This window comes from Botrytis fragariae (genome assembly GCF_013461495.1).
Source record: "Botrytis fragariae strain BVB16 chromosome Unknown tig00000225, whole genome shotgun sequence".
NCBI lineage: Eukaryota > Fungi > Ascomycota > Leotiomycetes > Helotiales > Sclerotiniaceae > Botrytis > Botrytis fragariae.
The window spans coordinates 524,309-539,634 of NW_023501002.1; the positions used below are offsets into that span (position 1 = coordinate 524,309).

The 15,326-nt window shown below is 42.9% G+C and overlaps 6 protein-coding genes across 6 annotated transcripts; 3 read left to right on the forward strand and 3 right to left on the reverse strand.

The window, feature by feature from the left end:
* Positions 1-2,185: 2,185 nt before the first annotated feature.
* On the reverse strand, positions 2,186-3,989 carry Bfra_011228 (putative dna repair protein; the record flags this gene model as incomplete). The annotated part of the gene is made up of 5 exons (XM_037341559.1): positions 2,186-2,255; positions 2,564-2,927; positions 3,042-3,168; positions 3,233-3,769; positions 3,831-3,989. The coding sequence occupies 5 exons, from the start codon at positions 3,987-3,989 to the stop codon at positions 2,186-2,188; spliced, it is 1,257 nt and encodes a 418-aa protein (XP_037188371.1).
* A 951-nt stretch (positions 3,990-4,940) lies between these two features.
* On the forward strand, positions 4,941-6,438 carry Bfra_011229 (putative mannan polymerase ii complex anp1 subunit protein; the record flags this gene model as incomplete). The annotated part of the gene is made up of 7 exons (XM_037341560.1): positions 4,941-5,113; positions 5,193-5,307; positions 5,331-5,820; positions 5,872-5,919; positions 5,971-6,051; positions 6,101-6,235; positions 6,287-6,438. 7 exons carry the CDS (start codon positions 4,941-4,943, stop codon positions 6,436-6,438), a joined length of 1,194 nt encoding a protein of 397 aa, XP_037188372.1.
* A 1,358-nt stretch (positions 6,439-7,796) lies between these two features.
* Positions 7,797-8,504, reverse strand: Bfra_011230 (putative ubiquinol-cytochrome c reductase complex 14 kda protein; the record flags this gene model as incomplete). Its single annotated transcript, XM_037341561.1, has 4 exons — positions 7,797-7,985; positions 8,048-8,101; positions 8,174-8,282; positions 8,389-8,504. 4 exons carry the CDS (start codon positions 8,502-8,504, stop codon positions 7,890-7,892), a joined length of 375 nt encoding a protein of 124 aa, XP_037188373.1. The 3' UTR covers positions 7,797-7,889.
* Positions 8,505-9,946: 1,442 nt separating this feature from the next.
* Bfra_011231 (putative solute carrier family 25 member 33 protein) lies at positions 9,947-11,218 on the forward strand (the record flags this gene model as incomplete). The annotated part of the gene is made up of 2 exons (XM_037341562.1): positions 9,947-10,409; positions 10,467-11,218. The coding sequence occupies 2 exons, from the start codon at positions 9,947-9,949 to the stop codon at positions 11,216-11,218; spliced, it is 1,215 nt and encodes a 404-aa protein (XP_037188374.1).
* Positions 11,219-11,398: 180 nt separating this feature from the next.
* Bfra_011232 (uncharacterized protein) lies at positions 11,399-12,124 on the reverse strand (the record flags this gene model as incomplete). Its single annotated transcript, XM_037341563.1, has 2 exons — positions 11,399-11,992; positions 12,092-12,124. 2 exons carry the CDS (start codon positions 12,122-12,124, stop codon positions 11,660-11,662), a joined length of 366 nt encoding a protein of 121 aa, XP_037188375.1. The 3' UTR covers positions 11,399-11,659.
* Positions 12,125-12,512: 388 nt separating this feature from the next.
* Positions 12,513-14,402, forward strand: Bfra_011233 (putative abc1 family protein; the record flags this gene model as incomplete). Its single annotated transcript, XM_037341564.1, has 3 exons — positions 12,513-12,853; positions 12,918-13,068; positions 13,125-14,402. The coding sequence occupies 3 exons, from the start codon at positions 12,513-12,515 to the stop codon at positions 14,400-14,402; spliced, it is 1,770 nt and encodes a 589-aa protein (XP_037188376.1).
* Between the last annotated feature and the right edge of the window lie 924 nt (positions 14,403-15,326).

Below are 15,326 nucleotides of genomic sequence, written 5' to 3' on the forward strand. Positions count from 1 at the left end.
GATATGAATATGAATATGGGATGCAGGTACATTTCTTGTTATGCTATGCAATGCAATGCTATGCTATGGGATGTAAAGCAAGGCCAAGTAAGGCAATGCTGTGACGGATGAATATCAGGTACCTGGGTACACGACATGTTTGTGTGTACCTAGAATATGTAGGATGGAGATCTTTGATGGTCATTTGGATGTGTATATGCATGGTGTGTATGGTATGTACTGGTTTTGTAACCGGTACTTTTACGCTCTGGATTAAGCGGGTTGGTAGGTGGGTGGTATATCTCCTGACTGTTACGCGGAATTGTCAGGTGTATGTATGAATGAATGGACGGGTGGATGGATGGATGAGCAATTAAGATTGGAATTAAGAATGAGATTGGAGATTGGGAATGGAGATTGGGAATGGAGAATGGAGAATGGAGAATGCAGAATTGGAAACGGACGTCATGTGATGGATGATATGTATGTATGTATGTATGTATGTATGTATGTATATGCAAGTACTATCTGTATCTTTAAGTATTTAGATATAGCATATACATGTACATGTATCTATATGTATTACACATCAAGTCATGTGGTCTCCTATGTACACACATGCTACAGCTACAGCTACAGCGGACACATGATATTATATCATATTGTGTCATGTGGTTATGGTTGTGATTGAGCGTATAGAATATACAGCGGAGATGTATCGTGCTGCGTGGTTGGATCTGTGGATATATATATTGTTCTTTTTTGTTCTGTTCTGTTTATAGGTATTGTATGTTGTGCTGGATTCGTTTGATTGGTGCGTGGGTAGGTAGGGAGGTATGGTGTTGGTATTGTGAGGGGATGGGCGGGTAGATGAATGAAGATTTTGGTTATTAAGTTGCTGTAGGTAATCTCTCTCTCTCTCTGGAACAACAGTGGGAAGGGTAGAGAGGTAGACAGATGGACGAATTGAAGGTGAAACACTGAAAAGATGGAGAAACATAATTTGTGATTCCATCCACGATGCTCTAGAACACTGCTCGTAGTGCTTGATATCAATGTTTCTGATGCTTGCATGTCTACACATGTAGAATAGATCCTGCACCTATCAAGACACATATACATAAGCATATTACCATTGTACATCCACAACATCGAGTACCTATGTAAGTATGTAGATACCCAGGTATCAATACGTCAAACACCAGATACAAAAACCGTTTGGTTTCATCTCATCTCATCTTGTCTGGTCTCATTTCGTTTCGTTACTTACATTACCTAAGTATATTATTACAACCTTCCCTCGCTTTCCAATCTAGTTTGAGATGTCCAGTATCTTGTATCTTGCGTCGATGTTTTGGGGGCTGTGATTCTGTTTGTTTGAATTCGTTAGCTGCTATGTATGTAGTTTTGGTCTCCATCCATGATACAATATGATTTATTTATTTGAGGTCTGTGTATGTGTATTCATATCTGGTGGGCCGGAGTGACTGGGCTGACTGGTTTAGGAATAGTATACTTGTTGAGAGATGAGAGATGAAAGATAGAATGGGCTGAGTGAGGTGAGTGAGGTGAGTGAGGTGAAGTGAGGTGAGTGAGGTGAAGTGAGGTGAGTGAGGTGAAGTGAGGTGAGTGAGGTGAAGTGAGGTGAGTGAGGTGAAGTGAGATGTGGTATGATACAGTGAATAGTCAAGGAGATAGGAATGAGAATAATGAAGCAATACACAAGAGACTACAGAGCGAAGGAGCTAGAGGTGGATCGGGGCTCACATTTGAGGATTAAGAACTGACGGATGCATATGGATATGGATATGACAATTTAATTGACAATCGATTGAACACTACAGAATGTAACTTACCAATAAAACAATTAAGAGTCTTGAATTGTGCTATACAATAGTGAGAAAATCATTTGCCGTTGTTTATGATATACTATATCTCAATCTTGTATATCTGCATAGATAAATTATGAAGTATGAATTGTAAAATGTCATTACCCCCTTTCGGTGTGCTATGTTTTGCAATTTGTCTTGACTTCGCATCCTGAGTCTCAATGTCCCATTTCCATAAATCGTGAGCTAACTTTCCATATAAAAAACTCCGTTCGTTAACCCTCATATTCATATTGAGAGGATTTCCTGTCTCTTCCCTTCTCCCTGGATAGTGTATGCTGCAATGTACAGTTGTATACATGCGCAACCTTCTAGGATCAAGAATATTCTTCAAGGGTAGTGATATCGGTATCTTCTACTCGCCACATGTACCACATGAAAATAGTTCTGGTGTTGTTGTCAGCTTTGTAATAAGTCTCAAACAACAATTGTGGGAATTTATGAAGGCAAGATACGGAGCGCAGACAGAACTCTTGTGAGTAAATTCTGTGAGCTAATACCGTAGCGAGAGCAAGGAGAAGGGTTAGAGCTGAGAAGGGACTTGAATAGAAACTTAGCATCTGCAATTCGGATGAGTGAACTGACACCCATCATCAAAATACAAAAGTGACGTATTCGCATGGCAATTGGACAGAGGTTAGATTCGTTGGAGATACCCCCCCCAAATAACAAGAACGAGTTTATAAAAAACCCACCTATATGGACTGAACTTCTCAGCCATCTCTTCCATTTCCTTCTCCGACATATACTTCCATTTTCCACCTCCTTTTGCTCCCTTTCCGGCCTTTTTCAATTTCTCAACATCCCTTCCAACGAGCGCGGCCATTCCTCTCTGAACTCCTAAATCTCCGGTACTGAAAACATCGAGACGTTTGAGAGCAAAACAGGCAAACATTTCGACACTCCATTTACCGAGACCGCGTACTTGAATTAGGGAATCGAAAACTTCTTCGTAGGAGGCGTTGAGGAGGAAGGGAGTGGTTAGGTCGCCATCTGTGAATTTGAGGGCGAGGCCGGAGATGTATTCGGCTTTTCGTTGAGAGAGACCAGCGGTACGGACTGAATCTGTTAGTGAAAAGGGGCATAAAAGAGGGACAGGGAGGTAAATTGAATGAATAGGAGCATGAGGATATCGAGGTTGGAGACAAGGTATGAGTAAAGGATTGTGCTCACGATTAGCTATGTCAGTAGCTACAATAGCGGAAGGGGTAGGGAATGTATGAGTAGATGGATCTGAATCAGGTGGATTGAAAAGAGCTACAAATTTAGCCTTGATAGATTTGGCTGCTGCACCGGAGACCTAATTTTATGTCAGGACTATACACATACAAAGGAACAACTGTTTGTTCTAAGATCCTTCCTACCTGTTGCGATATAATCCCACTGACTAACGCCCTGAATGGTTCAATCTCTTCAGCTAACCCCTCAGCGGAGAACATCTTACACGGGTGTTTCTCGATGATTGGTTTCAACTTCGGCTCAACTTTGATCAAGTGCTCTATAGCTTTGTTCAAAACATCGGAGGTTGATACTTTTACTGCAGGTGGCTTCGATGGAGATACTTCGTCCATAGATTTATTGGCAAGGAGTCGATGAGTTTCAGGTGTTACCAAGGGAGCATTTGTTCCATTAAGAACTGCAAGACGATCAACGGGAACAGAAGGTGGAGGCATACTATCATCAATGTCTTTATAAGGACTAGACATTGACCCGATAGCTGCCGGAGTTGGAGTCACTGGAGGCGGAAGAATCGAAGAGGTTTTCTTTTTCTTTGGGGTTGATAGAGGTGCATTCTTGGCGGATAGGGAGTCGGATGATTCATTCGAAGCAGTTTTCCTCTTTTTGGGATTTGGTTTAATGGGAGGCAGAGATGGTTCGGATTCTTTGGGAGATATAGCCTCCTTTTTGGGGGGGGCTTGATATTATAGGAGGCAGTGAAGAATCTGATATCTCTGAAGATACAGCCTTTCTCTTCCTGCTGGCTTGCACCTTAGATCCTGCTGGACCATTTCCAACGATAGCCTTGGTAGTTTTCGCCACAGGAGAAGCAGACGTAGTTTCAGATGGTTTCTCGGTGATAATAGAAGCTGCACTTAAACGAGCTGATCGTCTTGTAGACATTTTGTATTGTTTTGATGATTGCAGAGACAAGCGTTTAATTGATGAATTGATGAATCTGAATGACAGAACTCTGTGTAGCCTAATTACTGAATTGTGAGCAAGATACTTCCACTATCTCAAGGTATTAGTGGTTTGATCAATACTTCAGAGTGACAGATACCTGCATGTTCAGTCACATATTCAAACTCAAACTAATAGATGATTGTCTTGACTTCAGATAATAACTCCAACGCTACTTATACCGTAAGCTCAAGTACCATACCTGTGTTTCAAATTCATTGGAAAATGGCAAACTCACGTGATGACTCCTTTTCTGGCCAGGTAATCCGATCCAGATAGAGGCGAACTCGCGAGTCCGGACATTGATTGACATACAGGAAGGAAAATTGGCATAGGCATTGGCAAACGCAACACAAGCAACATACCTTGATAAGGGTACGAATCAGATGGTAGTGTATGTAAAAAAATAATTCCAACGTTAATCGATAGACAGTGGTGTGGGTAGTAGTGAATAACACAACACTTTTAACAACTCTAATGTATGTAAGTGAACATGTTGTATGTATATATCAAGTATAGAAGAAAATACTTATTATAAACTTCTTCTCTCCATCTTCCCAACTTCTCTTTCTGTGTGTGGAGTTCCCCTCAAAATTCAATAAATATTACAAAGGTCTAGTTCCTCTCTTTTCATTCGCTTATACACTCTTGGCATAATTTCTAAATTCGTGTAGGAACCTCGAGGCCACTCTGAACGGATCTCCCTGCCACTCGCGACCTCCTCAACTTCTTCAGATCTACCAAAACTCCCTGATTTTAGTGTCAAAGAGCTCGCAATTTCACCATCGTTTGTAACGGAATTTCGGGGCACTTTTACTTCTACGTCTGCGATCTCGAATTGATATAATCTACTTTTCTTACTGGTGGTTTTGAAGCCACAGGGGTTTCGCAATGTTGGGTCCAAAGGGTGGCATGAATTGGAAGGCTACAAAAGCACAATTACCGCCTGCGAGAGCGATATGGGTATTTCTTACAAGGACGCGATTTTTACTATGTGTAGCATTAGCTGGTGTCGTTGTATTATTATGGAGAGGAATTAGTACTTCAGCACAAGAGATGCAAAGGTAAGCAAGCACCTCACTCATGGCTTATCAGTGAATACCAAAGAAGATGAACAACGCTGATTTTGTACTGTGTCTAAAGATATTATTGTTGGGGACCTTCGAAACCACCGATGCAGATGACATTGAATGAACAGGCCGACTGGAACGCGCATTTACAAACACCCGTTATCTTCAATCATCACGAGCCAGTTGTTGTCAATTCTACCACCATTAAAAGTGTCGACCTCAACCCCATCCGATCTACTACAAAAGCAATTGCGAACAAGGAACGAATTTTGATCTTGACCCTCTCCGAGATGCCGCGTCATATTTGCCAAAATACTTTGATTTACTCTCACTCTTGTCATATCCACACGATTTGATTGATCTTGCTTTCTTGGTTGGCGATTCATCTGATGACACTCTCGCTGTACTTGCTGCAGAACTCGACAGAATCCAGGACGGAAAGGAAACTGAGGCATTCAACAGTGCTTTGATTGTTCAAAAGGACTTTGGTGCGGTTTCGGGCCAGACCGTTGAGGAACGTCATGCATATGCAGCTCAGGCACCCCGAAGAAAGATCATGGCTCGTGCCAGAAACTATCTCTTATCTGCGGCATTGAAACCCGAACATTCATGGGTCTACTGGAGAGATGCAGACATCGTTGATAGTCCTGAGAAGATCATTGAGGATTTCATTGCTCACGATAGAGATATCATTGTACCAAGTACGAATATTTCTCCTTTGTAGGATTCATTACATTTACTGACTTCTGCAGACGTCTGGTTCCATCGATACCGTGATGGGGTTGATATTGAGGGTCGATGTAAGTCTAGACCACACCCGGAAGTCTGCGGTGGATGCTAATTGTCTCTAGTTGATTACAACTCATGGATCGAGTCGGATAAAGCACTTAAGCTTGCCTCGAAGCTTGACAAAGACACAGTTATTGTCGAAGGTATGTATTAACCTCAACCTTTTTGTGACACTATATTAACAATACTCAGGTTATAAAGAATTCGATACTGGCCGTACTTACATGGCTTTGATGGGTAATTGGAGAGAAAACAAGGATGAGGAAGTCAAGCTTGATGGTATTGGTGGAGTCAACATTATTGTCAAGGCAGATGTTCACAGATCAGGTAATTGTGCCCGTTAATTCTTAAGAGGGCAAAGTATTGACCAATATATAGGAATTAACTTCCCCGCCTACGCATTCGAAAATCAAGCCGAGACTGAAGGGTTTGCAAAAATGGCCAAGAGAGCAGGGTATGAAGTTATTGGATTGCCCAACTATGTCGTCTGGCACATGGACACGGAGGAGAAGCCCGGTAACAACGTTTGAGATGCCACTGTATTAAGAAATTCGTTCGGACACGTCTTAATGCATATACGGAGTTTTTTTAGTCAGAAAGAGAAGATTTTGTATGATTGGATTCGGAAAAGGAACCAACGTTCAGAAAGGAGGGGAAAAATGATTCCCCCCAACCTATTTTCGAAGGGGTTTTTTTAACTTCGAGATTTCTTGTACCGAACTTTTTTCATTTTTCATTCTAGGGGGTCCGGGAGTTTGATCATTTTTTATGAATGAAGATAAGGGCTTGGGCTTGTTAGCAAGCATGGTTGTAAGGACAGCATACCACTGTAATAGAAATGTCCCAATTGCGATTTGTTTATGAATGGTCTTATTTCTTCTGTGGTGCACTGGATGAAAAAATGGAGGATGATGAATAGGAAGGTGGGGATTTAATAAGAATGAGAATGAGAATGAGAGTGAGAGTGCGGATTTGGTTGAGAGGGAGTAGAGGTTGTGAGATTTGTAAATGTTTCTATGGGTATGGATATTGAGGTATTTATGAACAATGGATGGGTGGATAGGTGGGTGTGTGGGTGTGGATAGTTGAGTGGTCTTGAGAGGAAATCAAAAGTTTTGGGAGAGGAGGGAAAGGAGAGGAGAGCAGAGGGTGGAATAGATAGAATAGCTTACTGGGTAGATACACTGGTTTGCGAATGAGAGGAAGTCTTTTTGTGTTAGTTGGATGTGTGTTTATGGTTCTTCTTGTGATGATGATTTGTGACACGGACTTGTGTTTGGATTCGTGGTGGTGGGAGATGGCTAGATGGTATTTGGTCTCACAGATCAGATCAGGAAGATTCTCGATATTTGAGATTGGGCTAGATTGGGTTATGGTCATGAGATGGAGAAGGACCGGGCAAAGTCAAAAGCTTTGGAGGATTGGAGGACTGGAGGATTGGATAATTGAAGAGGGGGCGAGGATATGTTTGACGCTTGCTTGCTTGACGTTCTGTGATTCAGGTATCTGATTGTTCGAATGTTCTTTTCTCTTGCTTGAGATTTATTTTGGTTTAAGGTTATGACGCTTAGATTTTCGTATGAGGAGTGCTCTAGATTTAGACTCGGCTTGGGTTACGGGATATTTTTTTCATACCTTAATTAGGCTCAATATCGAGATGTCTTTTCTTCTTAATTGTATCGCCACGGCTGGCTCCAGACTCCAATCCAGCCAGTCTATCTAGACAGCGAGATTGTAAAGTTGCACGACATCTCATTTCCCCCTTCATACAATCATCATATAGAGTAGAGTGACTTTTTGTTTTTCGAATTGATGATCATCGTTATAAAGTACAGAGCATCATATCTCATCTCGGTGCTTTTCGTTCCCCATCCTCTAAAATTCTCATCTCATCTCCTTCCTTCGCTTCACTTGCCTTTCCCACCTTCCCAAATATACATATCCAGCGTCGCCTCATCCGCATCCTCTGCTTTTCTCCTCTCTAGTTCTTCTTGGTAATGGTCAATGATTCCAAATCAGCACGTTCCTTGGCCTCGGCTTCGATCTCGGCAATGATGGGAGAGAGGTATGCGTAATCCTGTGAAGTATAATGATTAGAACGAGCGTTGAAATATGTTGGCAGAAATGAATGAGACTCACGTCTTCGGGCTTGGTGTGTTGATCCTTGGGCAAAAGTTGATGTTGAACGGAACACTATAAGATTGTTAGTTATGCGTCTCATTTTATTTCCTCAATTGCTTGGAGAGCGAGCAATGGCATGCGTACCTGGACAGCTCTTCGCAGACGGAAAACACGATCATAAGCTTCTTTTTGCGGTAAACGCTTGAGCGCAAGAAGAACCTCTTCGGATTCCTCGGGGAGTAAATCATCGGCTCTGTAATTTTGTGACGTGTTAGTTTCTCTTCTCTGCTTCGCATATCCCAATTCCCATGCATGTTCCTGTATTGCATGTTTTAGGTAGAATCAAAAATATCGCATACCTCAATCCCAACTGACGGTATCCAGCAGCATTGGTGTACCATGAGGCCAAAGGCTTCATCATCTTCAAGAGCCCGGGCTTCTTGGAAATCCAGCTTGCTAACGATGGTGCAGACATGATGGGTGGGTTGGGAGGGGTGGTATTGGGGAGAGAGGGGAATTCGACGATTATGGTGGTGTATATCGAGAGTGAAGTTCAAAAGTTATGAGTGTATTAGGTAAGCGAGTCAGCGTTGTTTGAGGAGTCTGTGATTGGTTGGGAGGAATGAGGGACGGAACGGAATAAAATGGGTGGGGGAAGATATCGGCATGATTAATGTTCACAATGAGATGAGTTTGTGTGGAAAGAGAGAGAGAGAGTAGAGGTGGATGTGGAAAAGAGGCACGTGGATGTGGGATGAGATGAATTTCTTTGTTTGAGATGAAGGTTTGTTTGAGAGGTGTATGTAATGGTTTCCCTTCTCAATTCGGGTTTGAAGATCTGCTGTTTAATAGATCATGTCATGGCGTGAAGTAGAATGTTCATGATGATCAAGATACTGTGAGAACTATTCGTCTAATTGTGGTTTTTCTACATTGGCCGGCTGCTCGAGTAGAATTAGAATATTGTATCAGTGCATCAGTGCATCAATCACAGTTTGAGCACTCGTTAGATTATGGTTCATATAAGATGCTAGTAGAGATGCTGCTGTGCCATTGAATGCTCGTTCATGGTAGGATAGGATAGGATAGGATAGGATAGGAGGGGGTAGGTACCTACAAAACATCTAGATATCAGGTGTAGCAATAAGCCAATTATACTCAAGTTCCAACTGTTCATACATGACATACCTATCATTCCTATCATCCATCTATCACTCACCTACCTAGGCCTCTTAAAATCAAGCTTTCCCTGTATCGAACCAAACGGGTTGATTTCCCCCACTTTGTTGAATTAGAATTATGATATTCTACTCGTAGTTCTATTTTCCTGTGTACCTACTTAACGTAACCTACATCTCCCACACAACCCTCTTTCTTCTTTTGATATCTAGAACATCTAATAGATATTCTCATAATCACAAATATCATCAAATCAGATTCAATCACAAGCTCAACCATAAGATTTCATCCTCTGTTTTAGATTGTACCTGCTTCTTACTTTGGCTTGGCGGTTCGACCCTTTTCTCAAGCGATTATCTATTTTACAAGCTTCCGAGAATTTTGAGCCGGTCTTGAAGTCCGGTGTTTCCCTCAACCACAAAACCCTCCACCCACTTTCCTCAAAGAACCAAAAAGCCCACCTTTCCAACTTTTCAACGCTCGCACAATCCACGAAACTTCAACAAACATCCAGGCGATTGTCAATGGCCTGCGATAACCGTTAGCTGTTGTGTCACTGGCGTGCTGCGTGGGATCTTTCCCCGCACACCGGGACACGAGATTGCAAGAAAAGAACGGCGACTATCAGTGAAGGCCTTCCAAACTCATCGGCGGCTTTCCTCTCCGCGAGATTCACTTCTGCCTGCCTCTGGCTGAAGTAGCAGAAGCTATTAGATATTTGCGCCAACAACAATTACAATGTCACATGAACGCAGCACGCCATCGTCATCGGGATCTGAGGATTTTGCATCCTCTCAACCTACCACCCAACAATTCACATCGAGTTTAACGTTTGGAGGAGGAGATTCACCTATTACTAGATTGGAGAGAATAGCTAGAACAAGGGCGGAATGGGAATTCAATGCATTTGCGGGCGCGGTCGGTGGTTTTACTTCTGGAGTTGTCACTTGTCCACTAGATGTTATTAAGACGAAACTACAAGCACAAGGGGGGTTCAGAGCCGCACAAGGACTAGGGTCACTACCTGCAGGACAAGCGGTATATAATGGTTTACTTGGAACTGGAAGGGTGATATGGCGGGAAGAGGGGTTGAAAGGATTGTATCGAGGCCTTGGTCCAATTATCCTTGGTTATCTACCTACATGGGCAGTTTGGTTTACGGTCTATGGTAGATCAAAACAGTTCTTTGGACCTCATACTGGTATGAATTATGAGTAAATCTTGACAATGACGATGGAAGCTAAATAAATCTCTACAGATAATACAGTAGTGGTCAATTTTTGGTCCTCAATAATTGCTGGAGCTTCGTCGACAATGGTTACGAATCCTATCTGGGTTATAAAGACACGTCTGATGTCACAAGTTAGCCGCAAGGCAAAGAATAACGGAGCCAGACCACCTTGGCATTATCGGTCAACTCTAGATGCAGCAAAAGTAATGTACAGGACTGAAGGAATCCTATCCTTTTATTCTGGTCTGACTCCTGCACTACTTGGTTTGACACATGTGGCTGTCCAGTTTCCAGCTTATGAATATCTCAAGAAGAAGTTCACAGGCAAGGGGATGGGAGAGTCAGCAGAAGGTGATGAAAGTGCTCATCTATTTGGAGTATTATCCGCAAGTGTGCTCAGTAAGGTCATAGCAAGCTCTACCACCTATCCTCACGAAGTCATTCGAACAAGACTTCAAACTCAACAAAGATCCATGCCAGCTGCTTCAACAGAATATGGCGCATTTAGGGGAGGTCTAGAAGGACACTCCCATCAACACGGGGCTTCCAATCCCCTTGCTCAAGTCAAACAAGCGGTCCCGAAATATAGGGGCATTGTGATGACATTTAAAACGATATTACGCGAAGAAGGATGGAGGGCATTCTATGCAGGTATGGGCACGAATATGATGAGAGCGGTACCTGCGGCCACAACCACCATGCTCACCTATGAATATGTTATGAAACATTTAAATCATGCCAAGGCAGAAGGATTACGGAAATCGGGAGAAGATTGGTAAATGTCTCACATATTGGACCATCTTTCTCGGCAAGATGTATAAGCTTCAAAAAAATCGGCATTCACCTCTGAGGTTTGAGGTATTGAAGAAACCAAGAAGCATTTTTTGCATTTTAAAGCATTTGAAGTTTGCGGGCGTTCGGTCATGTACTCAGCCATTAGGTATTGAGTTGGCATGATGCGGCCTTTGTGTTTATGGAAGATATTACAGACGTTCGTATCTGAATTATACCTTTTTGTGAACAGGGGAATTGTACTTATAGATGGTATTAGCCATCATGGCAAATGATTGTTTGATATTCCACCTTGACCTGAATATGCAGTCTTGTAAAGATCTCCTTAAACTCCCACATGTAACCTCGAAAGATAAATCGGTGAAGTAGCTGTGTACTTCAATAAACCTAAACACCGTTCCCATCTCCATTGTTATTTTCATTCGACATTATTCTGCTTTCCCAGCAAAACCACCTTCTCTTCCCTTCGCCGCTCTCTCTCTCAACTTCCTCTCCACTTCATGCCTCTCAGGCGCATTTCCTCTCCTCCTCAATTCCTCCAAATTATCTTTCGCCGTTCCTAATAATTGTTTCACAGTCGTTTGCTCCACAGGTGCATCTAATTGTCCATGACGCCTTAAACTTTCATTGGCCCAATCGATTTGTCCACCGTCTGCTTCGCGATGTTTTTGAGCATTCTGCTTGGCTGCCCGGATGGATGTGCGGGTGTATGTGAATAGGAGTAGTGCCATGGTTGCAGCTGCTAGAGGAGCAGTCAAGGTCTAGAAGGAGGGGTTGTTAGTGGGAGCTGAGAAGGAGCTGGGAGGGATGGAGGGGATTGGATGGATGGATAAAGGGAAATGGAATAATATGATTGATACCTTGCCATTTAAATTGAATTTGCGAGGAGCCATGGTGAACTGGTTTTTGTAAATTGATCAGAGGAATTTGAGTAACTTCACATTTCTCTTCTCATTTGCTTGTAGCTGTATTATGTATACCTAGTAGGTGGATAAACTCAAATAATCGGATGGTTTTTTTGAACATGGGAAATAAATAGAGGACGTCATGCGATCTTCGGGGTTCGATCGACAAGGATCACTAAACAAGGGACTTTACCACTTTTTTTCCAAAGAGATAGATAAGTCCTCAACACTTTTGCATTGAGTACCTATTTATGAATCGTTTGCCTGTAATGGAATTTATGAATTGATGGATCGTGTTCGATAATTTCTCAAGGAGAGTTTTGTGTGGGTTTCGCATGGGAATTTGTTCTACGTGTTCGATACGCAAGGTAGAGATATGAAGGGACTTAATCTCGCATCGGCATCGGCGTGGGCGAGGGCGAGACCGTGTGCAAAGACAATTTCGTGGACTTGTGGGAGATGTGTACAGAGAGGGACTAGGAAATCTTGGGTGCAGAATGTGTCGTATTCGACGGGGAAGAGAGGAGGAAATGGATATGGGCATGGATATGGGAATGGATATCAGCAGAACGGCAGGGGAAATAAAGTGGTTATGGCTTCTGCCGTGGGGGGCGTGGCGGCAACGGGACTTGCTTTCACGGATGATATAAGGCACGCGTATGAAGCGGTTGAGAGGACAGGGAGAGTGGTCAGTACGTTGTTTGTTTGTATCAATGAGTGAGTGGTTTTCCAGCATTGTGTAGGATCGTTTGGGACAAGTGGCTAATTCGAGGGGCGACAGTTATCGAGTTACGTTGAACCACAATGAGAAGATTGAAGATCAGGCAGAACAGGATAGGAGATTGAAAGATTGTCATCAGAGATGTGCAGACCGGACATTGAGAGTCTTGGAGAAGAATGGGAGTATATTTATAAAACTTGGGCAACATTTGGTAGGGGATTTATTTATATCTAGATGCATCATGCGTCGGCTAATTGGTTTTCGCAGAGTGCTATGAATTATCTCCTGCCTTTAGAATGGACGACTACATTTATACCCTTGCAGGATAAATGCCCTGTTTCATCCTTGGAGTCGATAGAGAATATGTTTATGATGGATACCGGCGAACAACTTTCGGATTACTTCTCTGAATTTGCACCTCTACCGATAGGGGCAGCATCTCTAGCTCAGGTCCATTTAGCTACTGTCAAGGAAACGGGACAAAAGGTTGCGGTGAAGGTCCAACATCCAAACTTGGCGGAATGGGCGGCTCTTGATCTGGCATTAACTAGCTTCACATTTGCGACGCTGAAGAGATTCTTCCCGGAGTATGATCTAGAATGGTTATCATCGGAAATGGAGATTTCATTGCCAATCGAACTGGACTTTACCGAAGAAGGAAAGAATGCTTTACGGACAAAGGATTACTTCTCACGGATACCGGAACTACCATTGATTATACCTGATGTTTTGTGGGCGAAGAAACGTATATTGGTTATGGAGAATGTTGCAGGACACCGATTGGATGATCTCGAATTTCTTGATTCTAATGGTATCGATCGCGATGAAGTTTCCGCTGCCCTCGCTCGTATCTTCAACGAAATGATCTTCGGCAACAATGCTCCTCTACATTGCGATCCTCACGGGGGTAATCTCGCTATTCGCAAAAACGACAACCGCCGTGGCTCCAATTTCGACGTCATTCTTTACGACCATGGTCTGTACCGCGATATACCTCTCGAACTCCGTCGCTCTTATGCAAAACTCTGGCTAGCAGTAATTGACGCTAATGAACCCCGCATGCGCAAATACGCTAAAGAAGTGGCTGGTGTAACCGATGAACAATTCCCCCTATTCGCCTCGGCTATTACAGGTCGCGATTACACCATCCTAACCAAAGATGTAGCACTCGAGCGATCGGAAGAAGAGAAGAAAAATATTAATGATGCATTGGGTGAAGGAATGCTTCAACAACTTGTACAAATGTTGGGACAGGTTCCGCGAATTATTTTGTTGATATTGAAAACGAATGACTTGACGAGGAGTTTGGATGAGAATTTACATACGCGACAGGGACCTGTGAGGACTTTCTTGATTCTGGCGAGATATTGTACGAGAACGGTTTTTGAGGAGCAGTTGGAGCAAATAAAAGCGAGGGGTAGTCTTTTGTGGCCGACGAACGGATTTAGATTGTTGGTGGCGTGGTTGGGATATGTGAGGGTGGGGTTGAAATTGGAAGCTTTCGAGGTTTGGTTGAGAGTTAAGAGAGTCATGGGTACAGCGTGAAGATCGGGGATTGAGAAATAATATTCACAAGGAGTGGAGCGGTTATATTGAGCGTATATTGCGTGCATAGATTAGTTAGCGGAGGGAAAGAAGTTTTCTTCCTTCGGATTGATGTATTGGGTGGGGTTGGTTGGGCTCCTTCTTCTTTTTAGCGCGCATGAAGATTATTATAGATAGATAGATTTGGAAGAGCTGAAAGCAGAAAGATAGATAGTGTGTATGAAATACGATTTCTATTATGTTACTTTCATTGTGGGTCGTAGGTTGTAGGACGTAGGCGTGAAAGCACGAGGGAGATGGAAGGGCGATGGAGGATTGGGTTTTGGTAGTTGAGAGGGACTTGGAGTTGGTTACTTAGTAGGTGCGAAGGGGATGTGTAAGTGCAAGGGGTAGATGAACCCCGACTCTAGCGCAGAAACAGATGTTGTAGCGGGTACATCAGATGAGGTTTATGGCGGGGACGATATTTCCATTGTACAGTTTGGTAGGAGTTACTAATGTGAAGGTGAAAAGATACTATTGGGCGAGGAGATGAATGTGGGAGGTTTATTGGTGGAAGATAGATAGATGGGTGGGGTGAGGAAATAAGCTGCAGGAAATTGAATAGAGGAGGAGAAGGAGTTTGTGGTTATTTTCTGGTATAGCTGGTGCGTTACATTACGTATCCGTTTGGAAGATACTCGCTTGTCTTGGACTTGGTAATTATAGATAAGAAGCTTTTTTTTGCTGGTGTTGAATATTGCAGGGGTGATGTGACATGTGAGCTACTGAGGAGATGAGATGAGTATCTCATTAAGATTAAACATTGTAAGACCATTGTGTGTCAGTTGGATGTCCTGCATGGAAAAGACGACTTGTTGGTATCTGGGGTATAGAATAGTGGCTAGCTGTGGGAATGTTGGGATCTTTACGAGCTGTAAGATT